The sequence below is a fragment of the Anguilla rostrata genome, chromosome 10, assembly GCF_018555375.3.
Source record: "Anguilla rostrata isolate EN2019 chromosome 10, ASM1855537v3, whole genome shotgun sequence".
In the NCBI taxonomy this organism is placed as follows: Eukaryota; Metazoa; Chordata; class Actinopteri; order Anguilliformes; family Anguillidae; genus Anguilla; species Anguilla rostrata.
In genome coordinates this window covers 11,461,211-11,479,384 of record NC_057942.1, presented here as the reverse complement: position 1 = coordinate 11,479,384, position 18,174 = coordinate 11,461,211, and the positions used below count along the sequence as shown (strand labels likewise).

Here is an 18,174-nt window from a genome sequence, read left to right as displayed (position 1 = left end):
ACCCTCTCCCTTTAATGATGACGAGGCAAAGCACACTTATCCGTTCCGTTTCTACCACACTATTCAGAGCACACGTTAAGCCCTTTATGCTCCCCATAGGGTATATTTCATTATATATTTCTTAATGTCTTCTAAAGCAAGTACAGTTAAATAGCAGTCCCCCTACGATTGAAACCTAGTGTTTCAAGCCAAGTTCCCAAACTTCTACTCCACTCAGCATTCGATTCTGATTCAGAGTGTGCTTGTAGAATTATTCTTAGTAGTGAAAGTAGTAAGTCTTCATTCGTGAAAGCATTAAAGGTATGATAATGCACATCCATTGGGTAAAAAAAAAAAAAACATCCCAGCACTTTACCATATCATATCTTAAGCAGAGATTCGTTAAACGTCCGCAGTTTCCCTTGTACTTGTGAGAAATAAAAAAATCAATATACTGCATTCCTGGCCCAGGCTCCAAAATCAAAGAGCCTTTCATCCTAACTTAGCCTTTTCCTGTCTCTCTCAGGCTCTCCTGCCTTGTTTCTACATTTTCTAAAACTCATAGCGCCCTATGGAGATTCAGAATGAGAACAGTATGCAACTACAGTTAGAAATGCAATATAGCATTCATAATAACAAATCAAAAGAACCACACATATAATTAGATACAGAAAGAAAAAAAAGAAAACTCTGGGTCACGAGCAAGCTAAATATATCAGCCCCTGGGAGAAATCCAATACGTGGATCCATATTGGTGGTGACTCACTGTCAATTTGGTCCAGTTCCTCTTGCTGTCCAGGTCTTCTAAAGGTCACCTTTGGAAGGACTCAGGGGTATTGATTTCAGGCTGAAAAAGCTCCAAGGAGACAGCCAGAGGGAAAGAACAACCCTTAATCCCCAGCACTGAACGCTGTGAGCTTAGTTACTCTGCATCATACACTAAAACAGACCTGGGCCACTAACACTAACAGTTTCTACTTATATCCCCCCAAAAAAAACAAAAAAAAACAAAACAAAACAAAACTGGAAACGTGTCACCTACTGTATTGAATTGCAGTCTTCCTTTTAACATGTTAATTCAGATATGGCAATCCATCCCATGGCTGAGGTCATTTCTGTCTGAATAACCATTTTTAAAGATTAAAGACTCATGCACCCCAACCCTGTAATTGTAAATCATGTTTGTCCAAAAAAAGAAACAAATGGTACGAATCAACCTTTATAAAACTGTTCCTCGCAGATTTCATTATCACAAACACTCAGCATACCCTCATCACCAGACCATTTACCAAAGGTAATAAAACATCACAGATTTTGAGCTTTTCTTGCACACACCAAGGAGAAACAGGAAAATGAATGGCAACGTGCTTGCTCATCATAAGGTAAAAGTTTTCAAAATAAATAACAGGCTTGCCGACCACTATTTGGATCCATATAAATTGAATGGACAACACCGTTTACTTGCCCTGATCTCTGAAGCATTAAAACAACTGAGAAACTTGGCTGGAGGTTGAAAATTAACATGATCAATGTGTGCCGAATATTAACTTTGAGTGCACGTACTGTAGGTCGCAACACTCTGTTAGGTGGGCAATGGTTTAAGAGATAGGTTTAATACTGATTCCATGGTTATCTTCCAAGTTCCAAAGATCAACCATTGAGCTGGAACACCAGGTTATCAACCTCTTGGGCTCTTTCCTAACAAGGCTTTTGTGTTAGAAAAAGAAAATCTATTGCTCCCTCTGTTACTTGGTCACTCCACCATATCTTGAAATAACTCTGGATAACCTCTTACAGAAAACAAGAAACAAGCTGTATTTATACAGGGCGGGGCACCACTGATGACCCATTTCATACTGTATCTGTCTGGAGACTGAAGAGGCGGGCTCAAGGGGCGTTTGTGTTTTTAAAGTGAGAAAAGTATGAAAAAAGTGTCAGAAAATGTTAGCACTTTCCATACAAGCCACAGTTAAGTCATGAACTATTCCCAAATGTGATGCCTATTTATTTTGCTCCTCAGACTGGATACTAGAATCAACAGAGAGACTATTTCAGTCTTCAAAAACAACTAGAAGCTCAGGAATCTTTTTTCTTTTTCCAATGTCTGGGAAGTGACTCCAGATTTTCTAAAAGGCTACGTCTAGACTATAATGTATCCAAAGTGCTGAGTTTAGAAATTCCACATTAGATGTTGAAATAAAAAAAAGAAGGAAAATAGCCATAAAATGAGCACTATGACTCAAACACTTAATGTTATTTACTCAAGCATGAGCAATTAGGAGTCATATTTAACAAATCTTACAACATTCTGCTTTCTTTACACACCAAAATTAACAATCCATACATTACATGCAATAAGTGAGTGACAGGATGCGGAATAGCATCACGCTTCTACAAGCTTCATAGTTTGAGTCACCTTCTTGATGTCAGGATAATTGCATCACTGCAGTTTATGTAGGGTAACAACACTATATATGTAATAACTTTGTTAATTATTGGATGCTTTCTCATTGGTCATTTACACACTTGAAAGTATTTTTTCTGAACAAGCTGGCTCATTACAGCAAATCTTTCTTAAACAATCGCTTTTTTAATCCTTGTAGCTACTACAATTCTGACGTATGACACCGAGATACACACAATGGCTGTGTACTGTATGTCACAAACAGGAAAACTACAGAAATATGCCACATTTGATGCCGACTACATAGCTCCATCTAGCGGACAAGGCTTCCCCCCTTCTATTCATATTACCCATCACGGTCCATTCAATAGTGTGGCTCGTTATACGGCCCATCTCAGAAACCCACATGAAAGATTTAAGTGGGCAAACCTGGGCTATTATGACTTGGTCAGCGATTTCCGTTACAAGTTCATATATTTTTTTACTATGCTAGAAACAAATCAGTAGTCAAACGTGGTAGCCTACGTTGGAATCAAGGGTCTGTTACGGGATTCGATTTCAGATTATTATGCAAAACTGTTATTTTATTTATTTATTTTAAGTGCCAGTGACGCTAGGCAGTAGGCTACACGACACTGTCATTGTTAGAGCACCGGTGTCTGAAACCTGCTACTTCAGAGACAGGCTAGGTCTACCGTAGGCTACTAGAGTAAACGGAAATGGTTCACTAAATTACTCAAGTAAAACTAAATAGAGGACTCATTTAAAAGTTACGTAAGTATTTCAGTAAAAGTTACTTTCACGGTACAAAGGAAAATACAAACAAACTAACAAACAAACAAAAGAAATATTCAAAGGAACGGTTCACTTTTAATGTTCTACTCATTCTCATGTCAGTCGCATATCCGCTGAGGTTTTCTTGTAGTAGGCTCTCACTCACTAATTTATTCATACCACAGAAAATTTCCAAAACAATAGCAATACGCAGGTGTCCAGCGTTATGCTGGATCCCATCCACTGGGTTACTATTGGGAGATTTCTCAGTGGTAGTAAACTGAATATACTGCCACAAAAAAACCAAACCAGATATTCAGCTGGCATAGAGGGCGGAGTAGAATGTAACCGCAATTTGAATTTAAAGGCATTGTTTGATGCTGTCCGTGGCTTAGCTGTGATTTATACAGCACCAAGGTAGTGTTGGCAAGAAAGACTTTTTCTTTCGGATTCAATTTGTTTCCCTTACAGAACAAATAAAACATAATTGACCGAGGTGTTTTTAAAATTTATTTTTTAAACAAGTCAGCGGCATGTAGCCTCTTATGCTACACGATTTTTGCACTCAAAAAGCATCCGCTAAATCTTCAATATCGTCTGTCCAGTTTTTAAATTATTTTTTTATAGCAGTGTTACTCAATCTTGGTCCTGGAGAACCGGTGCCTATACTGGTTTGTTTTTTCCCCCCTTAAGATTAGCAACCGATTCAGACCCAATAAACCAAGTGACCTGATCTGTGCAATCAATTGCCCCAGCTGTAGAATTATGCCTGATGCTCACTACAAGATCACCGGGCTGTTTTTTGGCCCGATTCGCCCTTCCCGAAAAAACCCATACGAAGTCTTGCAAAAGTGATCAGACGTGGCCTACAGCTGCACGAAGTGTTTAAGCAATCAATAACGAATAAGCAAACCAGATTTTAAAATTTTTTTTTAAAAGGCCTAAAAGCATTCAATCATATAATCTATAAAAGCGATAATCGTACATTTACAAGCGAATCAACAATTCCAAGCCTACCTTTTGGGTCTCAATGTAGGCGAGGCGAGCACACAGCGCATCCTCCAACGGATCCTTAACTGGTCCAACTCTGCCATGATGTTACAGTGCCAACTTTAAGTAGCTAAGGCTTCAACTTCACAAGCCGGCGGTCTCTTTTTAACAATCGGAAACAAAAACACAAAATGAAAACAAACGCTGGTCTCCAAGAAAATACATCACCCGAGAAAGTGGGGGAAACCATTTCCTCCCATAAGAATTGGACTCCTTCCGCTTAATTCATTTGAGTGAAGGGAAAAAAAATGTTTAACGCCAGTCACCTGTTTCGAGGACCAATTAATCTCGAAAGGGAAGAGACATAAGCAGGAGGGAAGCAATTTTAAATTGGACACCTTACTGGACAACTTCAATATCATCACGACATCATTGCTGAAAGCAAAGTTGATGCTACGGATACTTGTCAAATCGCAGAAATATCCCCATATAATAAAAAGCCACATTACCTTCTTGTCTCAAAAGAAAATGCCACACAATGATGGTCAAAACTGACCAACTTGACAACATACTGTAGGTGTTACTGTTCAAGACGTTTGTTTTAAGTGTTCGCAGGGTGCTTTGGTATTTTTAATTTGGTTTTTTTATTTTTATTGAGGCAATTCATGGTAATAGGTAATTTGTTAATAGGTAATTAATTGTTACAATTGCAGAGTAGTGCAGAGACATTCTGGTTAAAATAAAAGAAATAAAACGATTATTTAGTTATCTTCGTTTGACATTTTTACGATTTAATAGCCTAGTTGTTACATTACATTTATTGAGCAGACGCTTTTATCCAAAGCGACGTACAAAGTACCAGTTGTGTTTTTGTATAGACGGCTACTTGAGTAGGGATTCAGAAGAATAATTAGTGATATACTTTCTATGTTTGGCAGAACCACCAATATGCGAAATCGGTCCAAACACTAGAAGAGACACAAGCCATAGTACCACAATCGATTTTTGCAACAGGCTGTAGCAACATAACGGAAGTTCAAAGAAAAGAGAGAACATGGATCAATGGCAATAAGCTTTTTATTTAAACATTAAGGCAGTGCTTTTTTCATTTTTTTTCATTTTTTACACTGCTATCCACGAAGCTTGCTGGTGGGCATGTAGAGTTAAACAGTGAATACAGTCTTCCTGTGAATACCGACCTTGCAGCAAGCCACATAAATATTTACATCTTTTCAGTTCTATATACAGTCCTTGCTATAATACACCGGGTTAGAATAATAATAAAAAATAAAACGAAAATCATTATGCACAATATGGTTGTTCAAACTATATGCCGCCTCCCACCACCAGCACCCCGCCCGCCCTCCCCCTTGTAGGTTTCTGGAACATAATATTGGCTATTCTCTTTACGTGTCTTTTAAAATCATTTCTTTAATTGAAAAGAAATAACACTAACATCTTTAACTTTAAAAGTGAAAAGTCGCTCTCGATTGCACGATAGGCTAAAATCAAAAGCAGGCAGCACAAGAGCAAACAAGATCCACGAAAAAGAAAAACAGAACAAGAATGTCGTCAATAAAAAAATGAACACGCACACGCGCACGCACGCACACAAAAACCCAGACACTTTTTAAAAAACAACGCATTTCTAGAACTATCGTTTTAAGTGTTAAAATCTGGATATGAATTAGCCTTTGTTTCTCTTCCGTCAGTCCTAAAGAGCTAAACATCTCTTTACGGCTCCTGCTCAGGATTTAACATATAAAAAATGAAGGAAAAAAAAAAGGTTCAGAGGTTGCGTTGACAATTCCACAGCGTTTGAGTACAGTGTTCGTAGACAGTGCTGTATGATTTACTAAATTTCAAAACGTCTTATATATACCCTCACTTTAATTATCATAAAACACTCTGCTCTCATCATTCTACTTGTACATGATTACCATAATTTGTAATTTGGTTTCGATTCTCAATTTGGACAAATGGAGTGTGTAGTTCTAGTCCGGTCCAGAGGGTGGCACTGATTCAACTCCATTTTCATAACGGCTGTTTTCCATCTAAAGTACAAGGTGTTCCATTCTCCCATTCACTACCATCCCCCCCGCAACCCTTAACCCCCCAACGCCCCAACAGACACAACAGAGCCAGACAAGATCCATTTTGAGTGGAGGGGGGAAAGAGTTCAAAATTATTATCTTTTCCTTCCTATTGTGTGTGCTGCTCTTAAGATTACTTTTGCTGAAAGACCAGGCAGCACCGTTAGAACTTCCATTACTGTCCACAGAGCAGACGAGAGAGACGCCCATCAAACAGACCGGGGAGAGTTCGCTTACACTCCACCTGAAGACAAACAGAGCTGACACTACTGCCATACAGCCTTCGCATCGAGTACAAACGAGGGTATTCCTAAACGGTATTACCGATTCACCAGTGAATCACAGAAAGGTTGATTATCTTACGTTTCCCAGCACTGATAACACCAGGGAGGTGTATTAACCCAGCTGTGGACCAGCTAAAATATGAGACTGTGTCTGGCTCCCCAGACAGAGAGTGGGCTTGATCCATTCTCAGCCAGCCACCCTGTTCTCAATAGTGTTTATATACATTAGGATCAGGACTAAGTAAAAGGGACATAATTCATTTGGTCTAATGCAGTAGCATAACCGTTCAAATTGCCACTGTTACTACTGACAACCATTATTGTACAAGTACTGTACGGTCAACTCGCAACTGAACAGGCTTGGGGAGAACATAGGTGTAGAACACAATGGTTCTGACGCTGACTACCAATAGGAAGCAAGACTCAGGTGGAGGGGGGATGGGGGGGGCGGGGAATAACTGGTCCAGAAAAAAAATCACATTTTAACAAATTTGAAAGTAATCCTCTGTAGAATGGAAATAGGGATGCTTCCCTAACCCTTCCGAATCCCCAGCACCTCACCTATAATCCTGGCATGAAAAAGAGAAAAATTAAATTGTGCGTAGTCACTTGGTATCTTCAGTACTGTATATGCAAAATAAATGGCACTTAACGCTAGGAATATTTCAAAACTGTACAAAAGAATATAGGATACAAGTCTTTTTTTTCTTTTGTTTTTTTTTTTTTACACCTGGTATGACAGCACGGGTGTGACTGTACCTGAACACGAGGATTAGAGGGGCGAACGCACACCCCCACATCTGCAGGCACGCTTTTTAAGGAAAGGGCCTAAGGACGAGACTATGGCCGGCGGCGGCGCCTGCTGAGGCCCAAACGCGGGGACGGCCTCCGTTTCGCGGCACAGAGGCGTTTCACGGGGGGAGAGGCGTCCTTTTCTGAGCAGAATTCAAACTTCCCTCGAACCCGGGTGCGAGTCCAGCTGCATCTGCACAGCGGGGCCTGTTTTAAAACCCGCGGTGCACAAAGAGCGCCGGCTCGGAGAGCGAGTCCGGGCCTGAATGAAACCTGCGGGAGACTCTGCTTCCTTCGCAATCCGCTTCCACCTGCCCGAACGCAGGTTCATCTAAAATGCCGCTGCAAAGACCTACGTCTAAGTGCTCAATGTCAAAGAACAGTCTCGATACAGTCAAACGTATGTACACCGTAAATATAAAACAACGACCAGAGAAAAAGAGCAGCCCTCGGTCTTATTGACGTAGTTCGCCAGTTTCTCTCTCTCTTTTTTTTTTTTTTGCTTCAAGACAATACGCCTCTCCACCTGCCTTACAAAAGACAAAAAAAACACTTTTCTGAATGTATGATTACACGAACAATGAACAGCATGAATACCCTGTAAACCAATGAAACAACACACCCAAGTTAACACCCCCCCCAGTATAGCTAATCGCAAATAAACAAAGACAACGACTGACACGAAAGTCACCATCATTTAAAGGTCTCAGCTCACTTTCAAACACAGGACTGGACTGGCATGACTTTAAAAGAAAAAGAAAAAAGAAAGAAACAAAACAAAAAACAACATTGGGAAACAAGATGCTTTCTTTTCGTTTTTTCTGTCCCTCCGTCCGTCTCTGCAAGCTTCGGGCTGGGCGGGGCTAATGCGACGGTCCGCCCCCTGCAGGAGATTGACGGGAGAGACGGACAGCAGGCACTGCTGCTGGTGGCGTGGGCGGGGCTTCGCTCCGGTCGGACTTCCTGCTCTCCCCGCTCATTGGGGGGGGGGGAAGGCGTCAGTGAGCTCGGCCGAGAGGGCGGGGCGAACGTGAGGAGAGGAGAGCGTCCTGCAGCGCGTCTGCCTCTCGGTTCCGCCCCTCGGTTCCCGCGGCGACGTGCGAGCGGGGCGGGGTGTTCAGAAGGCGTGGCTGGTTTGGTGAAACCGTCAGCATTTTAAATGATTTTTTTGAAAGGCCCGAGTTCCTGAGTCCGTGGCTGAGAGGACGCACGCCCAAGCGTGGAGGCACTGTTGCACTTCCTCTTTTTTGAGGGGGGGGGGGCAGTTCCTGTGTCAAATTAGCCTCCTTGAAGAGGGCGAGCGGGTTCTGCTTGCGGTGTGTGGAAATGCAGAATTTTATTGGTTTAAAAAAAGAAAAAAAAAAGAGGTTGGCATCTGACTACGGGGTCGTACCAAGTCCCTTCCACAGACAGTCCGAGACGGAAAACGCAGCACGTCCGTACACAAAACGCCACGCCAGTTGGTGTGTTTCTCCATTGATAAGGCCAGCAAGAGAAAAACATTTAGAAAAAAGAAAGTGATTTATCCTACGAATAGTCCTGGAGTGACTGTGCACACGCGTACATCCACACAGACACGCATGCACACACACACACACACACTCAGCAGTGCTCCATCAGAGCCTCCCTCCCAGCATCCTTTGGGGCAGGGCGGTCCGTCGGGGTGGAGAGCTCATCTTCGCGCTTGCTGGCGGTTGTGGAGCCGTGTGGGGAGGGTTGGGGGGGTCACCGTGGGTGTGTGGGCGTGTGTGTGAGGCAGCAGCAGGTCCGGTCCGGTCTGGGGGCCCCTCACTCGCTGTCGGACAGGGTCTCATACTGGGAGCAGAGCAGGGGCTTGGGCTCCTCGTCCCAGGCCCGCCCCTGCCCCTGGCCCTGCCCCTGCCCGGGGGACTGCGCCGAGGACACCATCCCGCCCGGGAAGCGCATGGTCATGGTCAGGGGGTTGCAGGGGAAGGGCGTGGAGCCTGCAGGAGGGGGAGGGGGGACACAGAGAGCAGAGTGGTGAGAGAGGACAGGGACCATCCCCCCATGAGCTGGGGCCTCAGGCTGAATGATGTAATAAAGAGGAGGTGGTGGCGGTGGTGGAGGCAGTGGTGGAGGTGGTGGTGGCGGTGGGGGGGTCACTCAGACATGAAACACGTAACAGACGGACAGGCTGATTGGGGGCCCCTGCGTGCTCCTGTGTGTGTGTGTGTGTGTGTGCGCGTGTGTGTGTGTGTATGTGTGTGTGTGAGTGCGTGTACCTGCGGAGGACGGCCGCTCGTCCCACGCGCGGTTGGTGAGGGGTGTGTGTGGCGTGTGTGTGACTCGGAGGCGGCTCGTCCACGCGGTTGGTGAGGTGTGTGTGTGTGAGTGCGTGTGTGTGACTGCGAGGACGCCGCTGTCCACGCGGTTGGTGAGGTGTGTGTGATCGTGTACTCGAGGCGCGCTCGTCCACGCTGTTGGTGAGGGGTGTGTGTGTGTGCGTGCGTGTACCTGCGGAGGACGGCCGCTCGTCCCACGCGCGGTTGGTGAGGGGTGTGCGGCGGTGGCAGTCCCCGTCGGAGTGCACGGAGGACACGGACGAGGGCCTCTCGCCCCCCGACAGCCCGGGCCCCGGGGACTTGGCCTTGCGCCCGTTGGAGCGGCCCCCGCCCTTGGCCTTGCCCACACCTGAAAGGACAGGGAAGAGCGGGCGTCTGGTTCAGTACCTCCCGCCACCGGGGGGCGCTGCCGCCCGTCAGCGGCGCGGTGGGCTCGGCTTTGACCCCGCCCCTTTTCCCTGTGTGTGGCCGATCAGGGGACCGCGATTTGGGTTCTGCTCAACTGCGCGACCTCTGCGCGACCTCCAGGAAGCCACGCGGGCCGTTTCTGACTGGGTCCCGTCTCACGCAGAAACGCAGGAGAACGAGCAGAGACGCCACAAACTGACTTAATGACATGCAAACGGACTGAGGGAATGGCCATGACTCTTACAGTCACGCAGGGAAGGAGAGAAGAACAAATGAAGAGCGACAAAAGAATGCGTGTGTCAGAGAGAGAGAAAGATGGACAGAGGAGAGCGAGTGCAAGGGACAGAGAGGGGGGTCAGTGCGAGAGAGAGTGAGAGGGAGGGAGGGAAGGAGAGAGAGTGAGCAAGATAGACCTAGAGAGAGAGAGAGAGAGAGAGAGGAGAGAGAGAGAGAGGAGAGAGAGAGGAGAGAGAGACAGAGAGAGAGAGAGAGGAGAGAGAGAGAGAGGGAGACAGAGAGAGAGAGAGAGAGAGAGAGAGAGAGAGTGAGAGAGACAGAGAGAGAGAGAGACAGAGAGAGAGGGTTGTTTGTATGGCGAGGACAGTGCGGACCTGGCAGTGAGTAAGAGTCCTCCTGGCGCCCCTCTGCTCCGGGCACAGTGGCGGGCATACCGGCAGCCAGGGGGTTACCGGCGCTGGGGGCGGAGCGGTCCTCCGCCTGGTCGTCATACTTGCCCATCAGGGCCTTCCTGATGATGGCCTCCAGGCCTATGGTGTTACCCGTCGTTTCAGGAGGAGGGTGGGTCCGAGGTGCGACCGGCCCTGTGAGCAGGAGGGGAGGGGGGGAGAGAGGGAGGGAGGGGAGGGGGGGAGGGAGGGAGGAGGGGAGAGGGAGAGGGAGGGAGAGGGAGGGAGGGGGAGGAGGAGGGGAGGGGGAGAGGAGGAGGGAGGAGGGAGAGAGAGAGGAGAGGAGAGGAGAGAGAGAAAGTGAGAGAGCCAGAGAAAGAGTGAGAGAGAGAGAGAGAGCAAACAGCCAGTGGTTCTCATATAAAAGAGGCTGCCAAAGACTTTTGTCCTTAATGACTAACTGCTGTGGGATAGCATGCAGATTCACTCAAAGTGTCTGCACACAGACTCCCAAGTGGCTTCTGATTCATCTGCGCATTACATAAACTGGAGGACAATTTGCTCCTCAGCAATCTTCAGAACAAAGAGAACGCTGCTATCGCACCTGCATAAATAACTCCCATTTCAGCCAGGTGTGATGTCAACATTCCTTGTCTCAACCAAAATCCCTTGGCATTAGTTAGATTTATCCCTTTGTAAATTATTCAGAAGTTACTGGGAATAGCATGAGGAAAAGATCTTGATTTCACTGCTTTTGTCCTGCACCTTACTTGGTGTGTGTGTGTGTATTGCTACAGAACCACTCAAAGAAAAAAGGGTCTATTTTACCAGGGACACTTATTGCTCTGGATATTTGTATGCACTCAGAAGATGGCAATCCACAACAGCACAGCACTGAACAGACAGACAATAAAGACTGCGGTCTTCAGTTTAATGGATTCGCAAGCTTTCCTAAGAAAACAGCAGTCCCTGTGTGCGAGTCCTACCTGCTGTCGTAGAGGCCGGCATGTTGAATATCTCTGTCCCTGGCTGGCCCGAATCTGAAGAGGGAAGAGAGCACAGGACATGGCTCAAATGCTGTGTCCGCATTTGCAGGGCACAGCGTAGGACAGAATTCTAGCACAGTGTCTGTATTTCACTCAGTCCCTCTGGAGAAGGAGCGTAGGGCAGGGTATTAATGTTCAACCCTTTTCAACCCTAGTTGTTTGGAATGTTTTTTTCAGAATTCTCCATCAGTGTTCTAGAACTCCACTGCTTTCAATTACCAGTAGTGATTGTGACATCAGCATTAGAATGTTCGGTTGTGAACATTCTAATCACATATTAGTGAACTCTCCATATGGGGGTTGAAAGGTTAATGCCCTCGCTGAGGGCAGGGAGTGTGCACATCGGTGTTTGCCCAGTTCTTTCGCCATCGCCGACACCGCGGCGGAGGCACTCACTAAAATCGGCCTCGTTGCCGCTGACCGTCATCTTCTTGATCATCTCCTGCTTCTTGGACTTGACGATGGCCGAGTTGCTCTCCGTCAGCTTGCTGAAGAAGGCCGGAGGCTGCGAGCTGTTGGCCGGGGAGCGGGAGCCCATCCTGGAGGGGGGAGGGTGGAGGCGGGTGAGGTAAAAGGGTGGAGGAGGGAGAGGCTTTTACCCGTGCGTGTGATGCGGAGGCTGCGACAGCCAATCGCGACGCTTCCCATACGATTACTGCAGGAAGATGGCTAAGTGTCGCTGTGCTGCTCTGGTTGTGTATTTACTGCAAGTGGACCGCTCTGCTCAAATATTTGGTAAACGACCAAATGCCAAATTCCTGGTGTATTGAATTTGGCGGCATTTGACTGCAAAAACATTTGGAGATGACCCAGACCACAAGTGACACATACCACATGCTTTAGTCATTTGTGCGGGTCTGTGTTTGGATTAGACTATTTTCCACTTCTGTGGTAAATTGGCTGTGTGTGTTTGCCCGTGCTTGTGCGTATAAGTGTGTATGTGTGTGCCTGTGTGTGTGTGAATACCTGTATGTGTATGTAGGCTTGTGTGTGTGTGTATACCTGCACGTATGTGTGCCTGTGTGTGAGTGTGGCTATGCAAGTGTGTATACCCGTATGAGTGTGCTTGTATGTGTGCGTATACAGTAAAAGTGCCTTACGCCTGGTCCCCCTGCTCGTTGGAGTAAGAGCCTCCTTGCATCTCAGGTTCAGACAGCCCACCAGCAGGTGACACGGGTTCAATGCCATCTGCAGAGAGGCTCTCCGGAGACACCTTACTCTGAAGAGGAGACCTGAACACAGAGACACAGCACGCTAGCCCCGTTACCCTCACACACATCCAAACATTCCCCCGTGCTTCAGCATGTTCCCTACAGGATCTGTTCATTCATTCCCATTCGCTTGAATACGCTTCCCTTAGGGCAGCGGGGGCCAGAAGTGACCCTGTCGGTATAGACAGCTCAGAATAGAAGCCTGGACACTTCCTACTGACTCAATGCACCAGTCAATCAGTCTCACACAGAGAGAGAGGAAACAAAATATAACACAAGCAAAATATAAAAGTGTGAGAGAGATAGAGAGCGCGAGAGAGAGACTGATAGAGAGAGTGAGAGAGAGAGGGGGGCCATGCCGTACCTGTCTCTGACCCGCTCTCCGGACCCTCCCTCAGGGTAGCGGGAGCCCTGGCCTGGGTCCTGAGGGGCCTGCTGAGGCTGGGGGGTGCTGGGGGGCCGTGTCAGGTCCAGCACTGGCGAGGTCTGGAAGGTGTACGGCGCCTGCTGGGTCTGCTCCCGGTTGTAGTCCTTTGTGATCACCTCCTGCTCGGGACAGGAAGCACATGGGCATTAGCAGTGGACTGCTCTCTATCTGAAGAGTGCTGTGGAAGGCTCTATCTGAAAGGTAGGACTGATTAGCGCTGTGTTTGGAATGCTATATCAGAACGTAGCACTCTCATTAGCGCTGTGTTTAGACGGCTACATTAGAATGTAGCACTCTGATTAGCGTCTTTAGAAGGCTACATCAGAACGTAGCACTCTCATTAGCGCTGTGTTTAGACGGCTACATTAGAATGTAGCACTCTGATTAGCGTCTTTAGAAGGCTACATTAGAACGTAGCACTCTGATTAGCGTCTTTAGAAGGCTACATTAGAATGTAGCACTCTGATTAGCGTCTTTAGAAGGCTACATTAGAACGTAGCACTCTGATTAGCGTCTTTAGAAGGCTACATTAGAATGTAGCACTCTGATTAGCGTCTTTAGAAGGCTACATCAGAACGTAGCACTCTGATTAGCGTCTTTAGAAGGCTACATTAGAATGTAGCACTCTGATTAGCATCTTTAGAAGGCTACATTAGAACGTAGCACTCTGATTAGCGTCTTTAGAAGGCTACATTAGAACGTAGCACTCTCATTAGCGCTGTGTTTAGAAGGTTATCTGAACGTAGCACTCATTTGCAATCTCTGGATCGAGGTTTGGGACTGAGGGGGCGGGGCTTACGCTGATGTGCTGTGCCAGCGTCACCACCCTCTGCTGGCTGCCCTTGGCGTAGGGGTTGGCGGGCTGCTGGCCGGGGTGGGTGGGGGAGAGGCTCTCTTCCGAGGGGGGGCGATAGTGGCCGTGCTGCGGCTCCATGGACGCCATCTTCTGCTGGGCTGCTGGGGGGGGTCGGAAAAACACCCGAAATGCACACGGGACACATATCGAGGGGGGGACACGTGAAACACAAACACACACACACACGCACGCACACACACACAAACACACACAAACACACGCACACCACAGAGGAAGAAGAGGTGACGTACAGTGTACACACAGAGGAGGGGGGGGAAAGAGAGGGGAAAATTCAGTCGCTGGTTTCCACATACAGCAGGCAGCCAACAAACAGCTTCAAGATGAACACAGCAGCGCACAGCAGCGTACAGCACTGGCAAGCCGGGCACTAAATCACAGTGCGCTTTCCCCCCCCGCGGTCCCGTCTCAATCACACCACCCCTGGAAACGCGTCTCCCTGACCGACGCGGGCACGTCATGTGATCAGCGCCACGACACACGAGCCCGTAAAACGTAGCCAAAGATTTGAAACATCAAATGTACAGAAAGACGATGTATTAAACAAAAGTTAAAAAAAATAAAAAAAAAACATTAAAAGGACCCAATAATGGAGATAAAGAGAATTTATCGGATTAACATCTAAATACAGAGAAGTCTCACAGCTAGGGTGCAATTTGTTTTGTGAATGTAAATGTTTTGTTTTGTAAAAGATAACTGGTGAAAGGATTGGTGAAATGTGTTTCTTCAGCTAGCATGGATTTCCTATTCTAGGTCGTATTCTGCCTCAACGAGCCCTAATTGGAAAATTGCTGGAGCGATTGGTAAACATGTACATATGATTGGTACAACTGACGTAGAATACAAACAAAATAGTCCACAAAGTCAATAACATAAGCATTACACTGCCAGGTTTTGAGCACATTCAGCTGTATCACTGCAGCACATCTTTCCACAAAAAGCCTATGATATATTCCCCTGACTGGCTCATTTTGTCTTGGAAATTGGTTTTTCTGAGAGAGGTGGAGACCTAGGGAGAAATAACCAAAACTTACATCAGTCCACAGCCAACAGTGGAGACTGCAGATGGTAAAATCTGCTCACAACCCCTCAATATAATTTCTTGTTATAACTACCACCACTTGGTCAGTTTTTCCTGGTTTAGACTCCACCTCCACCCAGCTATGTACTAGGATACCCTGACTCGTATCTGATTACCTGAGATTTGTCTTCAGTATTTGAAAGCGCCTGAAAGGTCCTAACTAAGCTCCAAAAAAAAAACCAAAAAACAGTGGACATGCCTACATCCCCATGCATTAACTGCCCACCAGGATAGAATTACTGAGGAACCACGAGGATTACATGCATCTCGAGAGTAGCTGGCCATATCTCAAACCCCACTATTAGGGTTTAAGTTGTGTGGCATCTACATGGCTATCTTTCCATCTATTGATATCCATCCATCGATACACGGACGCACACTCCGTCACACAACAAATGTACTTATTACATTAAGCACAGATATTTGAAACTGCTGATAGATGGCTTGGCTGACCTGAATGGATGTAACCATTCCATCCAGATGAAATTATAAGATAATCATTCAGACATGCTCACGGGTGTCAAATAACCTGCCGACAAACTCAAATGGATAGATAATGCCGGGCTATGGACAGGCTCTCAGTCGACCCTGCAGAAACTGAAAGAACTCTTCAGTTACGTCCTGGAGCCCCATGTACTATTAGACCGAAATCTCAATCACAATAATAATGGCCTAAAGCCACAGCCTGTAATTTTAAAGCTCTACCTACAAAGCCTCCGGCTCTACTGCAATTACTAACTCTGCTTTTTGCAAGTCTTATTTTGTTGCGGCCCAGCTCCTGCAGTTCGGGCTGAGTGAAAGGGGTGATCCCGGGGGCCACAGGCTCCGGGCCGGGCCCCCGGTCAACCTGACCTTGCGCTCTGAGCCGCTCGTCTACAAGAACACGCAATCTGCCAGCCTGCCGCGTCTTTCTGAAGCCTGTCTCAAGGGTCTGTGTGGACGAGTTAGCTGGACTTACTGCCCAAGTCCTGTCCATACTATCTGAGTTATGACCTCCAGAGGGGACCTGTTAAAAACTGAAACAGAACTTTAACTCAGGTGAGTGAGGACGGACTCTGAACTTCCTGCCTCGCGTTTAAGTGCGTTCCAGTCATTCCCTTGGACGTAAAACGGCATTTATGCACGGGGGTGACTGCGCTGGGACTAAAGTCTGACGTGAGGAGTGGGTGAAGGTGATGGGGGGGTTGGGGGGGGGTGAGCTGTCGTGGTGAGCTGGGGTGGGCATGTCCATTAGTATGTGCTCAAACCTAAATTTTGAATGCGGCAGGTTGGACGGATTTAACACTGGTTATGCCATTCTGAACGTATTATCAAGAGACGCACATTATTTATTAGTGCGTTTTTAATGGTCCTGAGCTCGGCCCTGTCAGTACCGTATAATTCCTCTGGACTTTTCTATACCCGCACACAGCAGCACTGCTGTCTGTAGCGATGACGTCTGTAAACTGAGCAGGCCAACACTATATTATATTATATTCCTCTCCACGCTAGCTGAAACGGCGCCAGCGTCGCATCGATTTTGGCCCGAACTGCAACAGCCGGAGCCTCCCGAAAGCAAGGAGAGTGTCTGGGATGCTACTCTGCACGGCCGAGCCGGAGGCCGCACGCCAGGCCCTGCTGTGTTTCTGAGGCGCGTGCTTCAAAGCCCGCGTTAAGGGTTAGCGCGACAGATGAAGGCTTCGGTCGGTCGACGAGCGAAAGGTGTTTTTGCGTTCCTGACATCCGTTTTTTGGGATTCGAGATTCAGTAACCCCGCGTAGTTAAGAAGAACCTTCGGCTGAATTTTTCAGAAATGCAAATCGCTCCCATACGTGCTGGATCGGGAAGTAACCACTGGGAGGATGCTAACCACTTCAAAATAATGCAAGCAATGTGGTAACGGCAGGAACTTCCCCATTTACGAAGAGGGCCAAGTTCCTGAAAAACGCCACTTTTTCTCATTAACGAACCTTGGTCCAAAAACCTCCCTCTACGAGTATGACAGCGAGGCAAAGCAAACGCACTAAAAATGGCACACAGTGAAGTGCCGTATGAAATCAACTCAGCTACTGCGATCACATCTGGGACTGCAAAGACGTGTGCAGTCACCTCACATCTTCATAAGGACATGCTGCAGAGCCCTCACAGCTGTGCATGCTAGGGTAAAGCTGGCTACTCACAGTGAAGGGCAGCCTCGTTCAAAGAAGCCACTAACAGGAGTGTGTAAGAAACCACAAGTGTGCTAGGACAACTGTGCAGCTCAAAGGCTGCTCGTCTCCACATGTTCCCCTACTCCGCACAAGCAGGACTGGTAATAAAGTCCTAAGGAAATACAGTACGAACGGTTTCGTGGAAGAAATGGTGTAGGGACAGAACTTTCATGTTAGTCAAAACACACTATTGACACCGAATCTAGGGAGGTGCGATGTCACGCTGCCAAATTCCAAATTCCATTATATGCCAGCCTGCTATTTTTGCCATAAACAAATAATTTGCCTCTGCTGAGTTCATAAAGCACGCACTGTAAATTGTGCATTTTTAGAAGACTAGCTGCAGAACAAAAAGTGTCAGTCGTTTAAATAACAATAGAAACAATCCAAAAATACTAACCTAGAATGAAAATAAGAGGGAAAAGGCCTTCTCTGATGTGTTCAGTGATTGGATAGGTTTCTCTCTTCGCTGCAGACACTCATGCTCACACTAAATCAAGTCTATTATATTCCAATGTTATCTCAGAAACAGAAATGAGGAAATGAAGCTTGGCAGGGACATATTTTAAATCAAAGGTTGTACTACTTGAGGCCTCAAGGGGTTACCCTAGGCCAGTTCCTGTAATCACTCAGTTTCATGAAGAGAAAGCACTGTGTGAATGTGTGTGTGCGTGAGAGAGCATATGCATGTGC

General features: G+C 46.7%; 2 protein-coding genes across 19 annotated transcripts in view; both read right to left on the bottom strand.

Moving 5' to 3' along the window:
* ccdc92 (coiled-coil domain containing 92) overlaps positions 1 to 4,794 on the bottom strand; it is a 111,980-nt gene extending 107,186 nt beyond the window's left edge. The window contains exon 1 of the mRNA XM_064354057.1: positions 4,175 to 4,794. The gene's annotated coding sequence lies outside the window, so the exon portion shown is untranslated. The remainder of the gene's footprint in view (positions 1 to 4,174) is intronic.
* Positions 4,795 to 5,206: 412 nt separating this feature from the next.
* The window catches only part of ncor2 (nuclear receptor corepressor 2), a 141,566-nt gene continuing 128,598 nt past the window's right edge, over positions 5,207 to 18,174 (bottom strand). For 15 of the 18 annotated variants that reach the window (XM_064354036.1, XM_064354048.1, XM_064354046.1 and 12 more), the window contains 8 exons: positions 14,137 to 14,294; positions 13,275 to 13,456; positions 12,800 to 12,931; positions 12,096 to 12,238; positions 11,640 to 11,693; positions 10,639 to 10,848; positions 9,792 to 9,968; positions 5,207 to 9,280 (listed from right to left, as the gene is read on the bottom strand). In XM_064354036.1, coding sequence (XP_064210106.1) covers positions 9,105 to 9,280; positions 9,792 to 9,968; positions 10,639 to 10,848; positions 11,640 to 11,693; positions 12,096 to 12,238; positions 12,800 to 12,931; positions 13,275 to 13,456; positions 14,137 to 14,294 — 1,232 coding nt within the window. In that variant the 3' untranslated portion in view covers positions 5,207 to 9,104. The remainder of the gene's footprint in view (positions 9,281 to 9,791; positions 9,969 to 10,638; positions 10,849 to 11,639; positions 11,694 to 12,095; positions 12,239 to 12,799; positions 12,932 to 13,274; positions 13,457 to 14,136; positions 14,295 to 18,174) is intronic. The other 3 variants (XM_064354049.1, XM_064354050.1, XM_064354052.1) reach the window with 2 other exon arrangements.